Source organism: Ylistrum balloti, unplaced genomic scaffold (assembly GCF_031769215.1).
Source record: "Ylistrum balloti isolate Yb309-2 unplaced genomic scaffold, AGI_CSIRO_Ybal_v1 Utg369614, whole genome shotgun sequence".
NCBI classification, from domain to species: Eukaryota; Metazoa; Mollusca; class Bivalvia; order Pectinida; family Pectinidae; genus Ylistrum; species Ylistrum balloti.
The window spans coordinates 905,810-924,222 of record NW_026781888.1 but is presented as its reverse complement, the minus strand read 5'-3'; the positions used below and the strand labels follow the sequence as shown (position 1 = coordinate 924,222).

Sequence of the window (18,413 nt, the reverse complement as noted above, 5' to 3'; positions counted from 1 at the left end):
TCACTGAGGCTAAATAGGCCTAAATTTCTCAACTATTCTACAGCATACAAAGAAAACGTTGTCGGTTCATAAAATCAGTTTCTGCAAACTTGAAATTATGTTGGCTATTGAGATGTCGTTTAAAGATTTTAACACATTAGACCTCTGTGAACTTTAAAAAGAGCCAAGGAAAATCATATGAACAAAGTTGGTAGCCATTAATCCCAGCATGCAACAGGCCCGATATCAGCACCATGGGCCTTGACTATTGAAGACAAGGTGTTTAAATGTTACCTCATCGGACCCCTATGACCTTGAAAGGACGTAAAGTTCAACCATACCAATAATCTTGACCTTTATCCCAGCATGCTATACGATCAATATCAGCACCCTGGGTCTTTTGCACAAACGGATGGGTTGTGGAGAAGATTGGACCAAGCCGAAGACTGCTAGACAACATCAAGGACAGGAAATTGCGATTTTTGGGACATGTGGCCAGAACAGACAGCCTAACAAAAGATCTGCTCTTTGTTACAATCCCTGGCAAAAAGAGGACGTGGAAGACCAAAAACAAGAATATCAGACAACGTGAAGGACATCGCGGACATTAGCATGGCTGAGTTGCTCAGACTGGCGCAGAACCGTAGTCAATGGCGACGATTCGTGAAGAGTGCCGCGGTTGATCAGTAATGACCATCCCGTCAAAGAGAGAGAGAGAGAGAGAGAGGGTCTTTTGTTTATTGAGATCTTTCACTTTAACAAATTTGGTAGTACCTAATCTCAGCATCCTACAGGCCCAATATAAGAATCTGGGCTTTTTGGTTATTAAAAGACTTTGTTTCAAAGGAAAGTTTACACACAAGATTGATGGTAAAACAAGTGAGGACAAATCCTATCTTTAATGACATGTTACTAAGGCAACCACACATTTTTTTGTTTAAAAAGGACATTTACACATTGCACCTAACATTTAATGTGTTATAAAAACGAAACTGATTCATTAGTTTATAAATTGTGCGGAAAAATTTCCAGAAAGAACCTATTTAAATTGACTGGTAACCATGGCAACCAATATTTGCTGGACAAAAAATGTTGCATAGTCTTCACATGATCCCCAACATTCCTGTGTAGTTTCATTGAAATTGATCACGTAGTTTTGGAGGAGTTGTACGGGAAGAAAATTCTAATCAAAATTCCTTTTATATTAATTGGTTACCATGGCATAATAGCTAATCCACAAATACTTGTGTTTGGTGTGAATCCATCTATCTGTCTTTTCTATAAATAGTATCTTGGTCATAGGTAAAGTACAGTTAATTACCATTAAACCTTCAGTATGTCTGTTCATAGAATTCCAGCATTGAAATGCATAGTTGTATGTGATTGAAGAGTGAAAAGGTTGTAACATACAACTTTGTATACAAAATAAACTTTTGATATTTCTTATACGTTATTGCTCTGTTCAATTAATTAAATACAGGTCTGGTAAAGGTACAAATTCTGAAATCAAAGACTATGTTTTTTTCCTATTAGAGTAAGCGGAGCAGCAATTTTGAAAAAAAGTAACAATTAAGCTAAGGAGATTATACATTTCTTTATTTATAGTAATAATAAACAACACCAAACAAGAGGCCTATATGGCCTGTATGGCTCACCTGGTTGAGTTAGCTGAAATGATTTGTTTAAATTATGGGAAAAGTATTCAAAACACTTGTTTCTACTGCTTTGGGCCAGGTGAGATCACAAACTACTGGTAAATTTTTGGGATATAAAAAAAAGCATGACAACATAAAATTATCACTCTTGTAACATAATACAACATGACCAAATTTAGCACTTTTGTAACATAATACACCAAGCCCAAAGTTAGCACTTTTGTAACATAACACAACAAGCCCAAAGTTAGCACTTTTATAACATAATACAACATGACCAAATTTAGCACTTTTGTAACATAATACAACATGACCAAATTTAGCACTTTTGTAACATAATACAACATGACCAAATTTAGCACTTTTGTAACATAATACAACATGACCGAATTTAGCACTTTTGTAACATAACACAACGTATCCAATGACAACCTAAAACAATCTATATATTCAACAAAAACATACTGCCTTTAAATTAGCTGCTAAAAGTAAAAAAAAATATTAAAATTTTTATTCAATGTGGCCATTATTCAACAACCTGTATATCTTTTTATTTACCTGTGTATATATATATGTTTCACTATTTCTATTTGTTTACTTTCTGATATTATACAACATTCTATATTACACACTATTAAAACACATTTACTACGAATCATCAAAATCACATATATACATTGTATAAATATATAGAATCTTCAATAATGAGGTTTTATAAAAACAAATCATTTTGTGAGCCATAGCTCCATACGAAATTAAAACATTCAAGATAATTTGAAAAAAAAAATTAAAGATACTTTTAGACAAGCTCTTAAGTTAACAATTTTACAAAAATCAAACGTCGGAAGCCATTTTGTTGTGCTATTTAAAATTCATGACATAACATCATTGTCCATATTTGGAAAGCACAATCAATTTCAGCCAATGAAAAATGCTCCAGAGTATCTTAAAATGATGATTCTCAAACTACTATTTACATGTACATATATCCAAAATGCAATCAATTCTCAAAATTTTCATGAACAGATATTCGTTGATAAAAAAAAGTAATAAAAATAACAATTACAAATCCAGCACTAGACAGTTATAAATACCTTTAGGATAAATCTAATTCCATCAACATATCAGAACCAAAACTGGTCTTTTAGAAGTGAATGGCTGAACTTGATACTTACAAGTAGATGTATTTGTAAAGGAATTGAGAGCGATGACCAGATGTCTCATCTATATGTTTTTTTGTAGTAAGTAACCTTCACAATTGACTTTTTGACCTCTGACTCAATCCCATCATGCATATTCTCTAATGATATTAAATTGCATCAAGTTTACATACAATCAGTCAATCATTTGAAAGCCAAAATAGGACGAAAAAAAGTATTTTTTCTTAACAGTGACCTTCATAATTGACATTTTCACCCCGAACATAATTCCACTCTGTATTACCTCATAAGCTAACTCTGTATGAAGTTTCAACCAAATACATCAATCCTTTCTCAAGTTATCAACTTGAATACAAAATCTGACGATAAAAGTCTATTTTTAGTAACTTCGTAGTTGATGTGTCAACCCCAAACTCACGTCCACACTGTATTACCTCCTAACCTGACACTAAGTGAAGTTTCATTAAAATCCATCATTTTTTTCAAGTTATCATCTAAAAACCAGCATCCATCCATCCATCCAACCAGACAGATGAAGACAAACTTTGTATTCCCCTCCATTTTCAAGTACAAAGGACTTAAAACCCGTGCCACTTGAAGTTGAAATACCTGATGTAGTCAGTTTTATATTAACTTGGGAAAAAATATAGCTTACCAGGTATTATTTATTAAATGTTTGGTATTGTTTGATACAAAGGTTATTATATAATTACAATATATCAAGAAAGAATTTCAGTCGGCAGATATAGCAAATGAAATGATGTATGGGTGGTCGGGCGGCACAGTGGTAACTATACAACAAAAAATTATTTAAAGAATTCTGGGTAAAAAAATTAATAAAAATGTGAAGATGAAGCCATATATGTCGTAAAAATCCATATATATGCCAAACATTTTATTTTTTTTTCAATAAAACCATTAAGAAAAACTAAATGTCCTGAGAAATACAATGCCTTAATCATGATCAGGTAGTCATAGGCTGTTTCAGAGCTATACCTAAACTGAATAGAGTTTAAAGGTCAAAATAGTGAGAAAAAACTCTCACTAAAACACAAAAGGTGGCAAGAATGCATTTGTTCCTAAAATCAGAGAAAAGAACTGAAGAAGAAATGAGTATTCTATAAAGATGAAGAGTTCGTCCTCTGATCTGTTCATAGTCACTGGAACTTAGCATAATGTCGAAATGTTTCCTGATACTTTAGACTATGAAGTCAAAACAACAATGTTTTATACTAACCCAAAACATTGTAACTTATAAAATTTGATCTGAAGTTCCCAGTTAATTCAAAAGAAAAATTTATTACAAAAAAATAAATATGAAACTGGAGCACATTTTGTTAACTGATAAAAAGGTGTAAATCTGTTTGTACAAAATTACATAAAAATTGATTCCTTGGCATTTCTAAATTGAAAGACATTGTAAACATGGCTATGATACAGGCAGATGTAACAATTTCAAATGTCGTCAAACCTTTCTGACAATTGATAAATATAACTTGTTCAAGGGCTTCCATATTGTGTTCATTCTCCAAGACACCAAGTCTGCAATGGTAGCTATGACAACCACCATACAACAATGTAAGCGTTGTGACTGGTTCCTACTTTGGGGTATCATCAAACACTCCACAAACCAAGTTAGCTGGTAAGGCACGATCTGTTGATAAGAAGCACATATATACACATGTTTAAGGTATTTCATCCATATGATCTTGTAAAACAATGGAAAATGAATCCAATTGGAACGGGGGATAACTCTGTATCAAAATGACTCTTAACAATCTAATCCAATTGGAAGGGGGATAACTCTATATCAAAAATAGCTCTTAACAATCTAATCCAATTGTAAGGGGGATAACTCTGTATCAAAAATAACTCTTAACAATCTAATCCAATTGGAAGGGAGATAACTGTGTATCAAAAATAATTCTTAACAATCTAATCCAATTGGAAGGGGGGGGGTTAACTGTATAAAAAATAACTCTTAACAATCTAATCCAATTGGAAGGGGGATAACTCTGTATCAAAAATAACTCTTAACAATCTAATCCAATTGGAAGGGGGGATAACTGTGTATCAAAAATAACTCTTAACAATCCAATCTAATCCAATTGGAAGGGGGATAACTCTGTATCAAAAATAACTCTTAACAATCTAATCCAATTGGAAGGGGGATAACTGTGTATCAAAAATAACTCTTAACAATCCAATCTAATCCAATTGGAAGGGGGATAACTCTGTATCAAAGATAACTCTTAACAATCTAATCCAATTGGAAGGGGGGATAACTGTGTATCAAAAATAACTCTTAACAATCCAATCTAATCCAATTGGAAGGGGGATAACTCTGTATCAAAGATAACTCTTAACAATCTAATCCAATTGGAAGGGGGATAACTCTGTATCAAAAATAACTCTTAGCAATCTATTTATGGTCAGAATAATTAATTTGATGTTTAATCCTTTGTATCTCTGTTTACTGTAACATCACAACTACCAAACACTGGTAATTTTTGGTGCTACAGTATATATCATACCTATCTGTTCTAGGTACTGGAAGGTTGAGTTTACAAAGTCTGTTAATTCTACATATTATATATCATACCTATCTGTTCTAGGTACAGAAGATTGAGTTTACAAACTCTGTTAATTCTAAATGTTATATATCATACCTATCTGTTTCGGATATGGTAGTTTGAGATTAGCCATGATCTCCACAAATTGTTCCTTGGTTTTTGATAGACGAGGATTTAAAACCTTTTCCTCTGCCACTGTGGTTACTGTTTGACCTTTAAAAAAATCAAGTAGAGAGCCTCACAACAGAAAAAATAAAACTGATTAATACAGCTTTAGCTAGCTTTACAATAAATCAATGGCTGCTGATGTAAAATATCTCAAATTGAATAAAGTAAACTTTGGTAAAGACCCTGTAAGATTGGATTATAAAAACAGCTATTTCTTTTACATGTACAACGTGTATAATCTGATATGAGTTTTACCTTACTTACTTAACACAGTCAATGCTACACAAGTTTTACTCTGATACAAGGACATCACACCCAACGACTAGATTTCTGAATTTCCTGTGAATATCTATGATTGCCTTGAAAAGCTAAAACTTCTTTGAAGACGGTTGAATAGCAGAACTTCTGATTGTATGTATATCAAAACCATTTTTTGTGTGAAATTAATGTAAATGTATTTAAAGGACAAACGAACAACCTTTGTCAAAACGGAACCACACCAGGCTCCGAAGTTTGACCTACTTAACTACAACTGTTCTCACTCACCTGTGTAATCGTGCGCTGGATATAGTAAAAAGTTAGATGGGAGAGTGAAGATCTTTGAGTGTACAGACTCATACAGTGTGGCTGAATCACCTGGAACAGAATGGTGGAGAACTGACATATGCTCTATGTAATGATATATATATAAATATTTTTTTCTTCTACCTACATTTTAGCTATTTTTAGAACTAGTGCACTAATTTGCCAGATCTCACCTTCCAATGAAATATCCTCATAAATTAAAGCCTCAAACTACCTGCCTACTTTATAAACTTCACATCACGGTGGTATGGTGCTATGGTTTGAATATATGAACCAAATAAGTTCTGGGATAAGATATGTCTTGTTACAAATTTTCCATTGGTGGATGTAAGTCCTGACACAAAGAGATTACTGTACCTCTCCGTACATAAGTGAAAAATTAAAAATGATACAGATATTACAGTCAATTTAATGTCTAAGCGTAGATCCATTCCTTGCACCTCATATAATTATACAACTTTCAATCCCAGAAAACTACAGGTAAATCAAATTCCAGATCTAATCATATTGACTCCAGTGTTTACGATTCTCTGTCATTCAAAACGTTTATTGTTTACTTAAACAAGTCCTGTGTTATTTACAGGGAGCTAAATATCAACCCTACAACTCTAGGTGTCAAGGTTCAACTGGTAACACAAACTTCTGATTACTCCAAGTAGTGGAAACATGGAAACATTATCCCTCGTAGCACTCACTCACTTTCTAGCTGTCACCATACACACCTCCTAGCTTCCTTAACACCAGCGTCATACTGTCCCTTAATTGAGCAAAAACGGACACACCATGAAAGAAATGTTCAAATTCAGTTCTGATTTTAAAATCATCTGGCCATTCATGAATGCATCTTATTGTGTGACAGTCTGAAAGCAACTTCTTGAGTACTGACATATTCAAATAACTGGCAAAAGACATTGCAAAGGTCCATTTCTATTTTGAATTTGCGTATCAAACTTGCCCTTTGTAAGGTCATCATGACAGCGTCCTATCAAATCACACTTGCTTTGTTTGATCATTGGTGCCGTTGGGTATTTTTGCCTTATAAGACAATATGAAAGAGACAGCACCTTTATTGTCTTAGGAAAGCAACAAGTCAATGTGAAGCCCTTGCATTGCTGGAGTGTAGCCATTGTATAAAAGTACAATGCTAAAGATGGTATCATTGTGTCAGCGAAGACACGATAATAATTTGGGTGTTTATCATGTGCAGGGTTTTCCATAATTTTGTTAATAGTAGGCTGTGTAGTGAAAGCAGGAGGCTTGCCTGCCGTGTATGTGTAGTCGTGTACGGAACATTATTACGGAACTGGATTGGTGTAGGCGGCCAAATGATCAAAGTAGCCGGTCAAATTGGCCGGCAACCGGCTCTTATGGAAAACCCTGCATGTGTCTGGGTATCTTAGCCATATACATGAGATCCCAGAGGAATCTTGGAACCCACCATTGTTTAATCTTTATTTGTTCTTGGAATGTTGGATCTTTCCTTTCTTTTTTCTTCTTTTTTTGCTCTTAATGATAAGACATTTGAACACTTATAACATTGTTGTGTTTTCCTTTTTATCTACTTATCTTAACTACCTGTATTTACAATAAACATCATCAACTACTGACCTAATTTTAAAATTCATTTTTATCCTCTCTGCGGAGGTATAGGTGCATTATTAGGTCTTTTTGTTGTGTAAAATTTGGCCCAGGCTATAAGTAGCCTTGCTAGCTAACTCAGTGTCTATCAATTCACATCGTCCTATAGCCTTTGTTTGTAGTTCTGGTGACATCCTGTGAAGTTTTGTAGGTATTATACCTGCTTCAGTTATTGATTTGCTGTTGATTAAATTCTGGGCCAACTTTGCATAAAATTCAGAATTTCATATTTGTATGAAAATCTCATATCAATTTCAGGACAGTCTGATGCCTACATTAACACAACTGTTATGATATACAGCATTTTTGCAAAGAATATTGAAATATTACCCATTTGTACATGTAATATGAACAGGTATTATCATAGTACAGCTTTGTAGTTACCATCAGAAAGTGTTCCTCTCATCATTTTTAAATGTCATTGATACAAGTCAGGGCAACAGTTTTTTAAATTTTAGCTCAGAGTTATTTCCCTTTACAAAAGTCATGGTTTGATTTGACAAATGCAGCATGGTGAGAATTAGTTATATGATGTTATGATAAATAAATTTATCTGACAATGAAGGATTATGCTTCCTCCTGTACTTGAGTTGTGTTTTCTTATCAATACATAAAATCAATGAACCACAGTAATACTATTTTGTAAACATGTAATTACTACAAACTTTTGTACTGACCTTCCTGAAAATCTGTACGCCCACAGCCACGGATGAGCAGTGCATCCCCCGTGAATGCCATCCCTTTCTCATGCCAAATGTAGGTACAGCACCCTGAAATAGAGACAATCCCATAGGTATCACATAGTAAGATCGTAGAAAAATCTGTCAATCTATTACAGTTACTGAACTAAGCTAAAAAAAATAAATAAATAAATAAAAAAACTCAGATTAGACTTGATCTTTCTCCTAATGTAAAAGAAATATATTTATAATTTACTGGCCTGAATTGATGTGCCTGGAGCATCTTGCTCTTAATATATATTATAAATATATTATTCATCAACACAATAATTTTTCCCATTTGATCAAGTATTACTCTAGCCTATTTATCTTGATGAAAGCTAAGAACTATTGTATAGACCGAGTGTTATGCAAAGGGAGGTAACTACTAGCAGATATAAATATGCCATCTATAATTATCAACAAATAATCCAAGATATCATTAAGATATTGTTTAATAAGTAAGATTAACCATGTTATGTATCTATCTGGTTTGTTTGATGTGATCTATATACTAAATACTAAAATAAAAAAATAAATAAATAAATAAAAAAAAAAAAATAAAATGAAATAAAAAAAAATCTAAATCTAGATGTTTTATATCTAAATACAGAATTGATAGAAATCCATCACATTAAATTACTGATCCATTGAAACAGAGATCCTCCTAGTTACCATTGGTGTGGCCTGGGGTTCTCACCACCTCCAACGAAAAGTTTCCAAACTCGACCTTTGACCCGTCTTTACTTCTGATATCGGCACTGGCTCCGCTGACCTCTGTGATCACACTTTTACATGAGGGGATCCTCTTCTTTATCTCACCAGTGCCCGTGATGTGGTCAGCATGGACATGTGTGTTAACTATAGACACACATAGAAATAAAATTTCCTTTTTTATTAATACAAGGTAAGGAGAAAATAATTTCATAGATTGAGATTGATATTAATCATTATTCCTGTTAACAGCTGCTCCCTCACTATATTATGATAAGCCCAGGGTTAAACACATTACCTCTGACTGCAAGTCAGGAGGTCAAGCTCACAGTCAGCCATCTTAACTTTCCAAAAATGACCAAAAAAACCTACATAGGAAATCGGAGAATGATTGATCCAATTTTTTCTCTGAAATATCAATAACAAACTGTAACTATCTAAAGATGAATGTGTGTCTGCCATTTTAATTGTCTGATCTGTCCCAAATGCAGACAATATCCCACTAACGACCTTTAAAGTTGGACGGAAAACAGATCAAAGATGGAGGACCATCCAATTATGCATACTTGCAAATTTGAGATCAAGGCCAAGGGCGTGAACTAGGTTAACATCACGGTCGACAAGTTCGTACACAGGGTCAATAAGTATTGCCTCCTTGGTGACTGGATCAGCTAAGAGGTAGGTGTAAGTGAAGGATTTGTAGTCCAGCAGCTGTAACACAAAATATAAAACAAAAGTGAATGTAAATTCTACAGGCAGACAAAATAAGGTTTATTTAACCATGTTTTTTTTTTTATAAGTTAACAGTTTGAAAGATTAAAAAAAATAAACCCAAAGAACTGTCAGAATTAGTGTATGCTTTCCATGCCATTGACAAGCCTCTTTTTCACCATGTGTATGCTTTCCATGCCATTGACAAGCCTCTTTTTCACCATGTGTATGCTTTCCATGCCATTGACAAGCCTCTTTTTCACCATGTGTATGCTTTCCATGCCATTGACAAGCCTCTTTTTCACCATGTGTATGCTTTCCATGCCATTGACAAGCCTCTTTTTCACCATGTGTATGCTTTCCATGTCATTGACAAGCCTCTTTTTCACCATGTGTATGCTTTCCATGTACTTGACAAGCCTCTTTTTCACCATGTGTATGCTCTCCATGCCACTGACAAGCCTCTTTTTCAACATGTGTATGCTTTCCATGCCACTGACAAGCCTCTTTTTCACCATGTGTATGCTTTCCATGCCATTGACAAGCCTCTTTTTCACCATGTGTATGCTTTCCATGCCATTGACAAGCCTCTTTTTCAACATGTGTATGCTTTCCATGCCATTGACAAGCCTCTTTTTCACCATGTGTATGCTTTCCATGCCATTGACAAGCCTCTTTTTCACCATGTGTATGCTTTCCATGCCATTGACAAGCCTCTTTTTCACCATGTGTATGCTTTCCATGCCATTGACAAGCCTCTTTTTCACCATGTGTATGCTTTCCATGTCATTGACAAGCCTCTTTTTCACCATGTGTATGCTTTCCATGTCATTGACAAGCCTCTTTTTCACCATGTGTATGCTCTCCATGCCACTGACAAGCCTCTTTTTCAACATGTGTATGCTTTCCATGCCACTGACAAGCCTCTTTTTCACCATGTGTATGCTTTCCATGCCATTGACAAGCCTCTTTTTCACCATGTGTATGCTTTCCATGCCATTGACAAGCCTCTTTTTCAACATGTGTATGCTTTCCATGCCATTGACAAGCCTCTTTTTCACCATGTGTATGCTTTCCATGTCATTGACAAGCCTCTTTTTCAACATGTGTATGCTTTCCATGCCATTGACAAGCCTCTTTTTCAACATGTGTATGCTTTCCATGCCATTGACAAGCCTCTTTTTCACCATGTGTATGCTTTCCATGTCATTGACAAGCCTCTTTTTCACCATGTGTATGCTTTCCATGTCATTGACAAGCCTCTTTTTCACCATGTGTATGCTTTCCATGCCATTGACAAGCCTCTTTTTCAACATGTGTATGCTTTCCATGCCATTGACAAGCCTCTTTTTCAACATGTGCATGCTTTCCATGCCATTGACAAGCCTCTTTTTCACCATGTGTATGCTTTCCATGCCATTGACAAGCCTCTTTTTCAACATGTGTATGCTTTCCATGCCATTGACAAGCCTCTTTTTCACCATGTGTATGCTTTCCATGCCATTGACAAGCCTCTTTTTCACCATGTGTATGCTTTCCATGCCATTGACAAGCCTCTTTTTCACCATGTGTATGCTTTCCATGCCATTGACAAGCCTCTTTTTCACCATGTGTATGCTTTCCATGCCATTGACAAGCCGTTTTTTTCACCATGTGTATGCTTTCCACGCCATTGACAAGCCTCTTTTTCAACATGTGTATGCTTTCCACGCCATTGACAAGCCTCTTTTTCACCATGTGTATGCTTTCCATGCCATTGACAAGCCTCTTTTTCAACATGTGTATGCTTTCCATGCCATTGACAAGCCTCTTTTTCACCATGTGTATGCTCTCCATGCCATTGATTAATCCCTCTTTTTCACCATGTGTATGCTTTCCATGCCATTGACAAGCCTCTTTTTCACCATGTGTATGCTTTCCATGCCATTGACAAGCCTCTTTTTCACCATGTGTATGCTTTCCATGCCATTGACAAGCCTCTTTTTCAACATGTGTATGCTTTCCATGCCATTGACAAGCCTCTTTTTCACCATGTGTATGCTTTCCATGCCATTGACAAGCCTCTTTTTCACCATGTGTATGCTTTCCATGCCATTGACAAGCCTCTTTTTCAACATGTGTATGCTTTCCATGCCATTGACAAGCCTCTTTTTCACCATGTGTATGCTTTCCATGCCATTGACAAGCCTCTTTTTCACCATGTGTATGCTTTCCATGCCATTGACAAGCCTCTTTTTCAACATGTGTATGCTTTCCATGTCATTGACAAGCCTCTTTTTCACCATGTGTATGCTTTCCATGTCATTGACAAGCGTCTTTTTCAACATGTGTATGCTCTCCATGCCATTGACAAGCCTCTTTTTCAACATGTGTATGCTCTCCATGCCATTGACAAGCCTCTTTTTCAATATGTGTATGCTTTCCATGCCACTGACAAGCCTCTTTTTCAACATGTGTATGCTCTCCATGTCTCTGATCAGTCCCTTTTTTCAACATGTGTATGCTTTCCATGCCATTGATTAATCCCTCTTTTTCACCATGTGTATGCTTTCCATGCCACTGACAAGCCTCTTTTTCACCATGTGTATGCTTTCCACGCCATTGACAAGCCTCTTTTTCAATATGTGTATGCTTTCCATGCCATTGATAAGTCCCTTTTTCAATATGTGTATGCTTTCCATGCCATTGACAAGCCTCTTTTTCAACATGTGTATGCTCTCCATGTCTCTGATCAGTCCCTTTTTTCAACATGTGTATGCTTTCCAAGTCATTGATAAATCCCTTTATTCATCATTGGTATGCTTTCTATGCCTTAAAACTTCTTACATTAAAGTTGGATGGGTAAAAATGATTGAATCTTTGAGGTTTACAGTATTAGGACTCCAATGAATCAGACATGTTCAGGTACAGGAAAATGTTGATCTGATATTGAGGAATAAACTGTTAGTCTGTTTGCATTGTTGGTCTAGGGTGTATAAGGTTGTTTACAATCTAGATAACATATCATTATTCTATAAATATTTGTTTCCAGGTGTTAAACTGATACACATATACATATATAACTTTAAATCAGTGAATTAAATACATTTTAAATACTATTTTGAGCTCTTTCTATCCTTTGTCGAAGTTGAGAGAATTTATCTAAGTCCATTACAGTTTTAAGAGTTTGACTTACTAGTCCTGTCTGAACAAGATATCTTTGAAATTTCAGTTAATATGACTCACTTTTTGTCCCACTATCAGCCCCTGAGAGTCAGCTAAGGTCAATATGTGCTGTCATTTCAAACTAATAATTCAGTCCATATTTGAACTAATTCCAATAGAAATTAATAAATGTTATTCAAAAATGTGATTTTTCTACATAAACCATAGCCAACTTAACCTCCTCCCCAGATGGAAATGGGAGACCCCGGGGTCATGATATTTACAATTTAGGTAAAGCATCAGAAGGCCTTTCCATCCTTAAAGAGCACTTGATTCTACTATATCTGGGATTGGAGAAGAAAATTGTTTAAATTTCAGTCAATTTGAGACAATTTTTGGTCCCACCCCTCAGGCCCCTGGGGGTTGGGTACCATATAATTTACAATTCTGGTGTGACTTAAGCCATGGAAGATTTTTGTAAAATTTCATTGAAAATGCATGATGTCGGACTAAAGGGGATCACAAAAGGTCACCTGAAACAAAGGTCACCTTGAGACTTTGTCTTAGGTAACCTAAAAATTGTTAAAGTTGAGGTAGAAAAAAGTATAAAATCCTTACCTGTCTAAAAATATAATCTTTTTCTTTTCCAGTGATGTCAGACATCTTTCGAGTTCCTATGCAAACACAATTCCTGTTTCTTTTTAACAATGCTGACTTTGAGAAAAAATCTGACTTCTGTGACTGAAGTTTTGATATGGAACACTTCCAATGTAATGCATTAGTGGAAGAGACAGCGCACAGAAACCGAGCCCGGAAATTAGAGTTCGTGGCTGACCGCAAAAATGACCCAGGGCGTAGAACTGCCAATTTAACCATGGGCTGCGCCATGTTCAAAAACTGAAATCTAAAATGAGGATACCATCAGTTGACAAATAAATTGCTTATATTGAAGAAATGTCCAACAAAGGTTGCAATATGGGACTACAAGGTGGGTAGGGGTTTGTAGGGGAAAGGGATATTGGTATATGTGTTAGGGACAAATTCAGATAGATTAGAATATACATTAAAACAGTTAAATCATTCTTTCATTCGTCTACAGATCATTTTTCTTAGAATAAATATAGATAAAATATAAACTGTTTTAATATAACAACATTTGGAGAACAAGCTATCAGCTTATGATAATCTCTCCTGTTGAGCCAGACGGAAGCATGCAAGGGGTCTTATTGTGAGTGCCTAGAGGAAACCCACATGGTCAGGCATGACAGTGACCCAAAACTTTTTCACGACTGTGCCGAGAATCAAACCCTGGATGCCTAAGTGAAAGGCGAGTGTGTTACCACTGTGCCATCCTACTATTCAACCACTACACCATCTTATAATGACAAAAATTGAAGAAAACTTTTCTAAACTTTATGAAATTTAAAAAAAAAAAAAAAAATCAGTATTAGTTATTAAGTCAGTTTTTCTTAAGCAATTCAAGTATTTCAATAAATACATCAAAGTCTATTTCCCTGTTTGTCAAAAGTTCTTTTTTAATTTCCCCCGGATGTTTTTTTATAGAGGTGTTTCAACGTGACTCTGTTGCATATTTTAATTATATTTCTTACAGATCTGTAAACAACGTCCTTAAGGTGGAAATCATCAGCAATAGATCAGAGTACATTAACATACAACAAAATTATTTTCAGCAGGAAAATTCTAAAAATATATCTGTACCTTTTTCCAACAGAAAACAGTGTAACCGTCTAATCCACTGTGCCTGCATACAATACCTGTGAGGTGCACATTTGACCTGAAACTCGGGTTATCATAATCATACTAGGTCTACCACTTACCTGAATTAAATCAAGGTTATCTATATATATATATATAACCAATCATAGTAAGTAGGTTATCAGCATGTCCACTTGATTTATCACTTAAGATAAGAAAGAAGAAAAAAAATCATGTACAAGTAGTTAGTTATAAATAAGTAGATTTCGGTATCATGGTAAACAATGTTTTATTAAAGTAGTTTTCAAACTGAATATCAAGGTTTTAGCATTAGGATATCCAAATCAGGTCCTGACGAGGGGTCAATATACTTATACAAGGGTTTTATTTCTACAGAAGTCATGTATACTCATGCATGCACATATGTAGATGTACAACTTGATGTCGTTACACTACGATGTATATATGGTGTAAAGATAAAACAAGAGTTCCTCGGAACTGTATGTGTCGCCTGCATAAAATGTTATGGTCGCCCAGAAATCGAACTGGATGTCAAAACTTATCTGTACCCTTCCAACAAGAAGCCATATACTAAATTTCATTTTGATAACTCAAAGCATAACCAAAGAAAGTCCAGAAAACAATATTCCATGAGAAGAGAATTTTCTAAGTTCAAAGGGGCATAACTCTGCCAAGAAGGGTCACAGACAGCCAAGAATCAAACTTAATCTGTACCCTTCCAACAAGAAGCCATCTACTAAATTTCAAAATTTCAAATTTTCAAAAGCATAACCGAAAAAAGTCTGGAAAACTTTCGTACGGACGCCGCCAATGCCGCCTACGTGTGACGATGGACAAAGTGATCCCTAAGTGTCTGCCAGCTCTGCAGGTGACACAACAAAGTAGTTGAGGGGTTATAAAGTTATAAAGTTCCTTCTAGTACTATAAGGACAGACAAATGTACAGGTATAGATATATATATACTGTATACCACTAATATCAATATTGTTTGATTTTGGTGATATTACTGACGATAATGGTAAACGTACAATGATGGGTATTTGGCTATCTAATGCATTCTTTTAAGGTGCTTTGATAAATTACATGATGACTGTGTCAGTTACATGATTACAGACTTTACGTAGTACATCTATTGAGATACTTAACACAAAGTCAATAAAGCCGATACAAAGTCTGATAAGTGTTACATAACAGTGACATAAATAACAAACTGAAAAAAAAATCACTTAAAAATTGACCTCAAAACCAAATCGCAAAGGTCAAGGAGAAAACTTGAAATAGTCCAAAGAACAAATGCTGAAATTACCAGGGGAAACGTAGAACACTGATAACAGAAATGGCTCGGAGAACAAGTTGGATAAGATAAAATGGTGAGTAGAACAAATTCGTGAGATGAAATGACCAGGAGAACATAAAGCTTAACACTGAACTGGCCAGTGAAACAAGCTGAAATGGCGAGCAGAATAAGTTTGAAAATGAACTTGCTAGAGGAGCAAGTTGAAAAACAGAAGCTGAAATGAACAGGGAAAGTAGTTAGATAAGCTGATATGACCTGGGGAACAAGAATGCAAAATTATGGTTGCTATGGTAACATCATTACTGGTAAAACATGATTTTTGTCAAAATATTTAAAAAGATTGCATCCTACATATATAGGGGTTGCTTACCAAAAATTTGGCTGGAAAAGGGTAAAAATTCATGTTGAAGTAAAATGACAGATCTTCTTCAGTTTCATTGAAAATCCTGGGAGCTAAGGGTTTACTCATAACTTGGAACAAGCTGATGTCACAAAAAGAAAAAAAAGTAAGCTAACTTGAATTGAGAAAAATTCTAAAATAGCAAATGGAACAACTGAAATGTTCTGAGGTACAAGTGGAAAGGGTATGGAAGAAAAGTTAAAATTGCTATGTATACATGATCCCAATTAAAAACAATTAGAGTAACGAATGAATACACTGAAATGGATCAAACAAGAACTGAAAGTTCCAATTTCTGACTAGATCAGAAAGATAGAACAAAATTGGCTAGAAGTATATCAGACACGAGGACCTGTGATCTATTGTTAAAGCTAACATTACATTTCATCAGAATTTTTTTTTTTTGTAATTTTCTTTTTTATTCAGAATTTTCAGCAATATATGGTATTTATTACATTCATAGCATATTATATTCACTCAGACATCACACAGCTCACGTGTATGCTAACTTGCATCAGTTGATAAAAAAAATACACATATATTATTACCTTATTAAGAGAAACAGGAAAAGAAGAAAAGTGGAAGAGAAAGGCAGAGAAAGAAAAAAGAAAGACAGGAAAGGATGAAAAAAAATCTTGTTTTTGTACTGTAGCTCATCACTATGCATATATTTGGGTATAAAATCAGTTTATAAATAATTTAATAATTTAAGAACTATGATACTTTTGGCCTTACACACGGAATGAATAGGTCTGACACAATTTACATTTTGGGTTTAAATTGGAAAAAAAGGGATAAAAAAATGAGTTCGGGTTATACCCATCTAGACAAAAAATATATCCATGTTATAATAAAGGTAACTTATGGTATGTTCAAACAGGAAGTTCAACTGTATGTTTTTCAGATTAAGTATGGCAAAGGGACATAACTGTTAGATAAATGCAGAGCAATAAGAAAAAGGTTTTAGCCCTTTGTTAGCTAAGCTAAACTGTACACACACACACACATATATATATATATATATTTATTATATCTATAGTAATTTGAAATAAAAACTAAGAAACTAACAGAGGGGTTGTATTATGTTACAAAATTAAAGATATTAACTAATTTTCATAATTTTAATCTTATAATTCTAGGAAGTTGTTCCATTTTTTCATATATTTTTTTTAACAAAATGGTGATATTTTAAGGCATTTACTGATAGAGTATTTTGAAGGCATCTTGTCTTGTAAATATAGTGTTTGGTCATGATTAAGACTTCATTATCTAGTCTGTACATTAACATTATTATAAGATTAAAATGATGAAAATTAATTAATATCTTTAATTTTGTAACATATACAACCCCTCTGTCAGTTTCTTAGTTATTTGTAATCTAGATAGGGAAACAATAGTTCATACACTGTGGGACTGTCCCATTGTACAAAATTTCCTCTACAGCTTTAAAACATTATTAGATCCTTTTTCTTTTAACAAGGAATCTTTCCTATTTGGCAATGTATCACAGTCAGGACCAATTAACAGCAGAATGAATGTGAGCATCGACATAAAGTCATCTGTTCAAAGAAAAAAAACTGTCTAGGTCCATTAAGGCAGAACGAGACTATAAACAGAGTTGCTGAAAGTGACAGAACTGGGTCACTAGAATAGAATACAGCTGTAGGAGCAGTGCGCTCTGCTTCTATAGTGTGAACAGTAATTATAAACAAATGCATGATTCATAATTCATTTTTTGACTTTGCCATATCATAAATCGAGTTTCTGTTTAAGTTTATCTTGTCTAAACAAGTTAAATGCAATGAGAAATTGATACAATGCTACGTACCTTTTCAATACTAAATTCTTTTTGTGTACACCTCAGTCGACTGCACGTAGGCCGTCTACTTTCTCTTTGAGACGTGAGCGGAAGTAAGTTCTGCGCATGCATGTA

General features: G+C 34.7%; 1 protein-coding gene across 1 annotated transcript; it reads right to left on the bottom strand.

Annotated features, from left to right (window-relative positions):
- Positions 1-1,558: 1,558 nt before the first annotated feature.
- On the bottom strand, positions 1,559-18,382 carry LOC132547579 (persulfide dioxygenase ETHE1, mitochondrial-like). Its single transcript, XM_060211360.1, has 8 exons — positions 18,309-18,382; positions 13,665-13,950; positions 9,758-9,902; positions 9,153-9,338; positions 8,436-8,528; positions 6,082-6,171; positions 5,464-5,580; positions 1,559-4,448 (listed from the first exon to the last, which is right to left on the bottom strand). The coding sequence occupies exons 2-8, from the start codon at positions 13,932-13,934 to the stop codon at positions 4,393-4,395; spliced, it is 957 nt and encodes a 318-aa protein (XP_060067343.1). The 5' UTR covers positions 13,935-13,950; positions 18,309-18,382; the 3' UTR covers positions 1,559-4,392.
- Between the last annotated feature and the right edge of the window lie 31 nt (positions 18,383-18,413).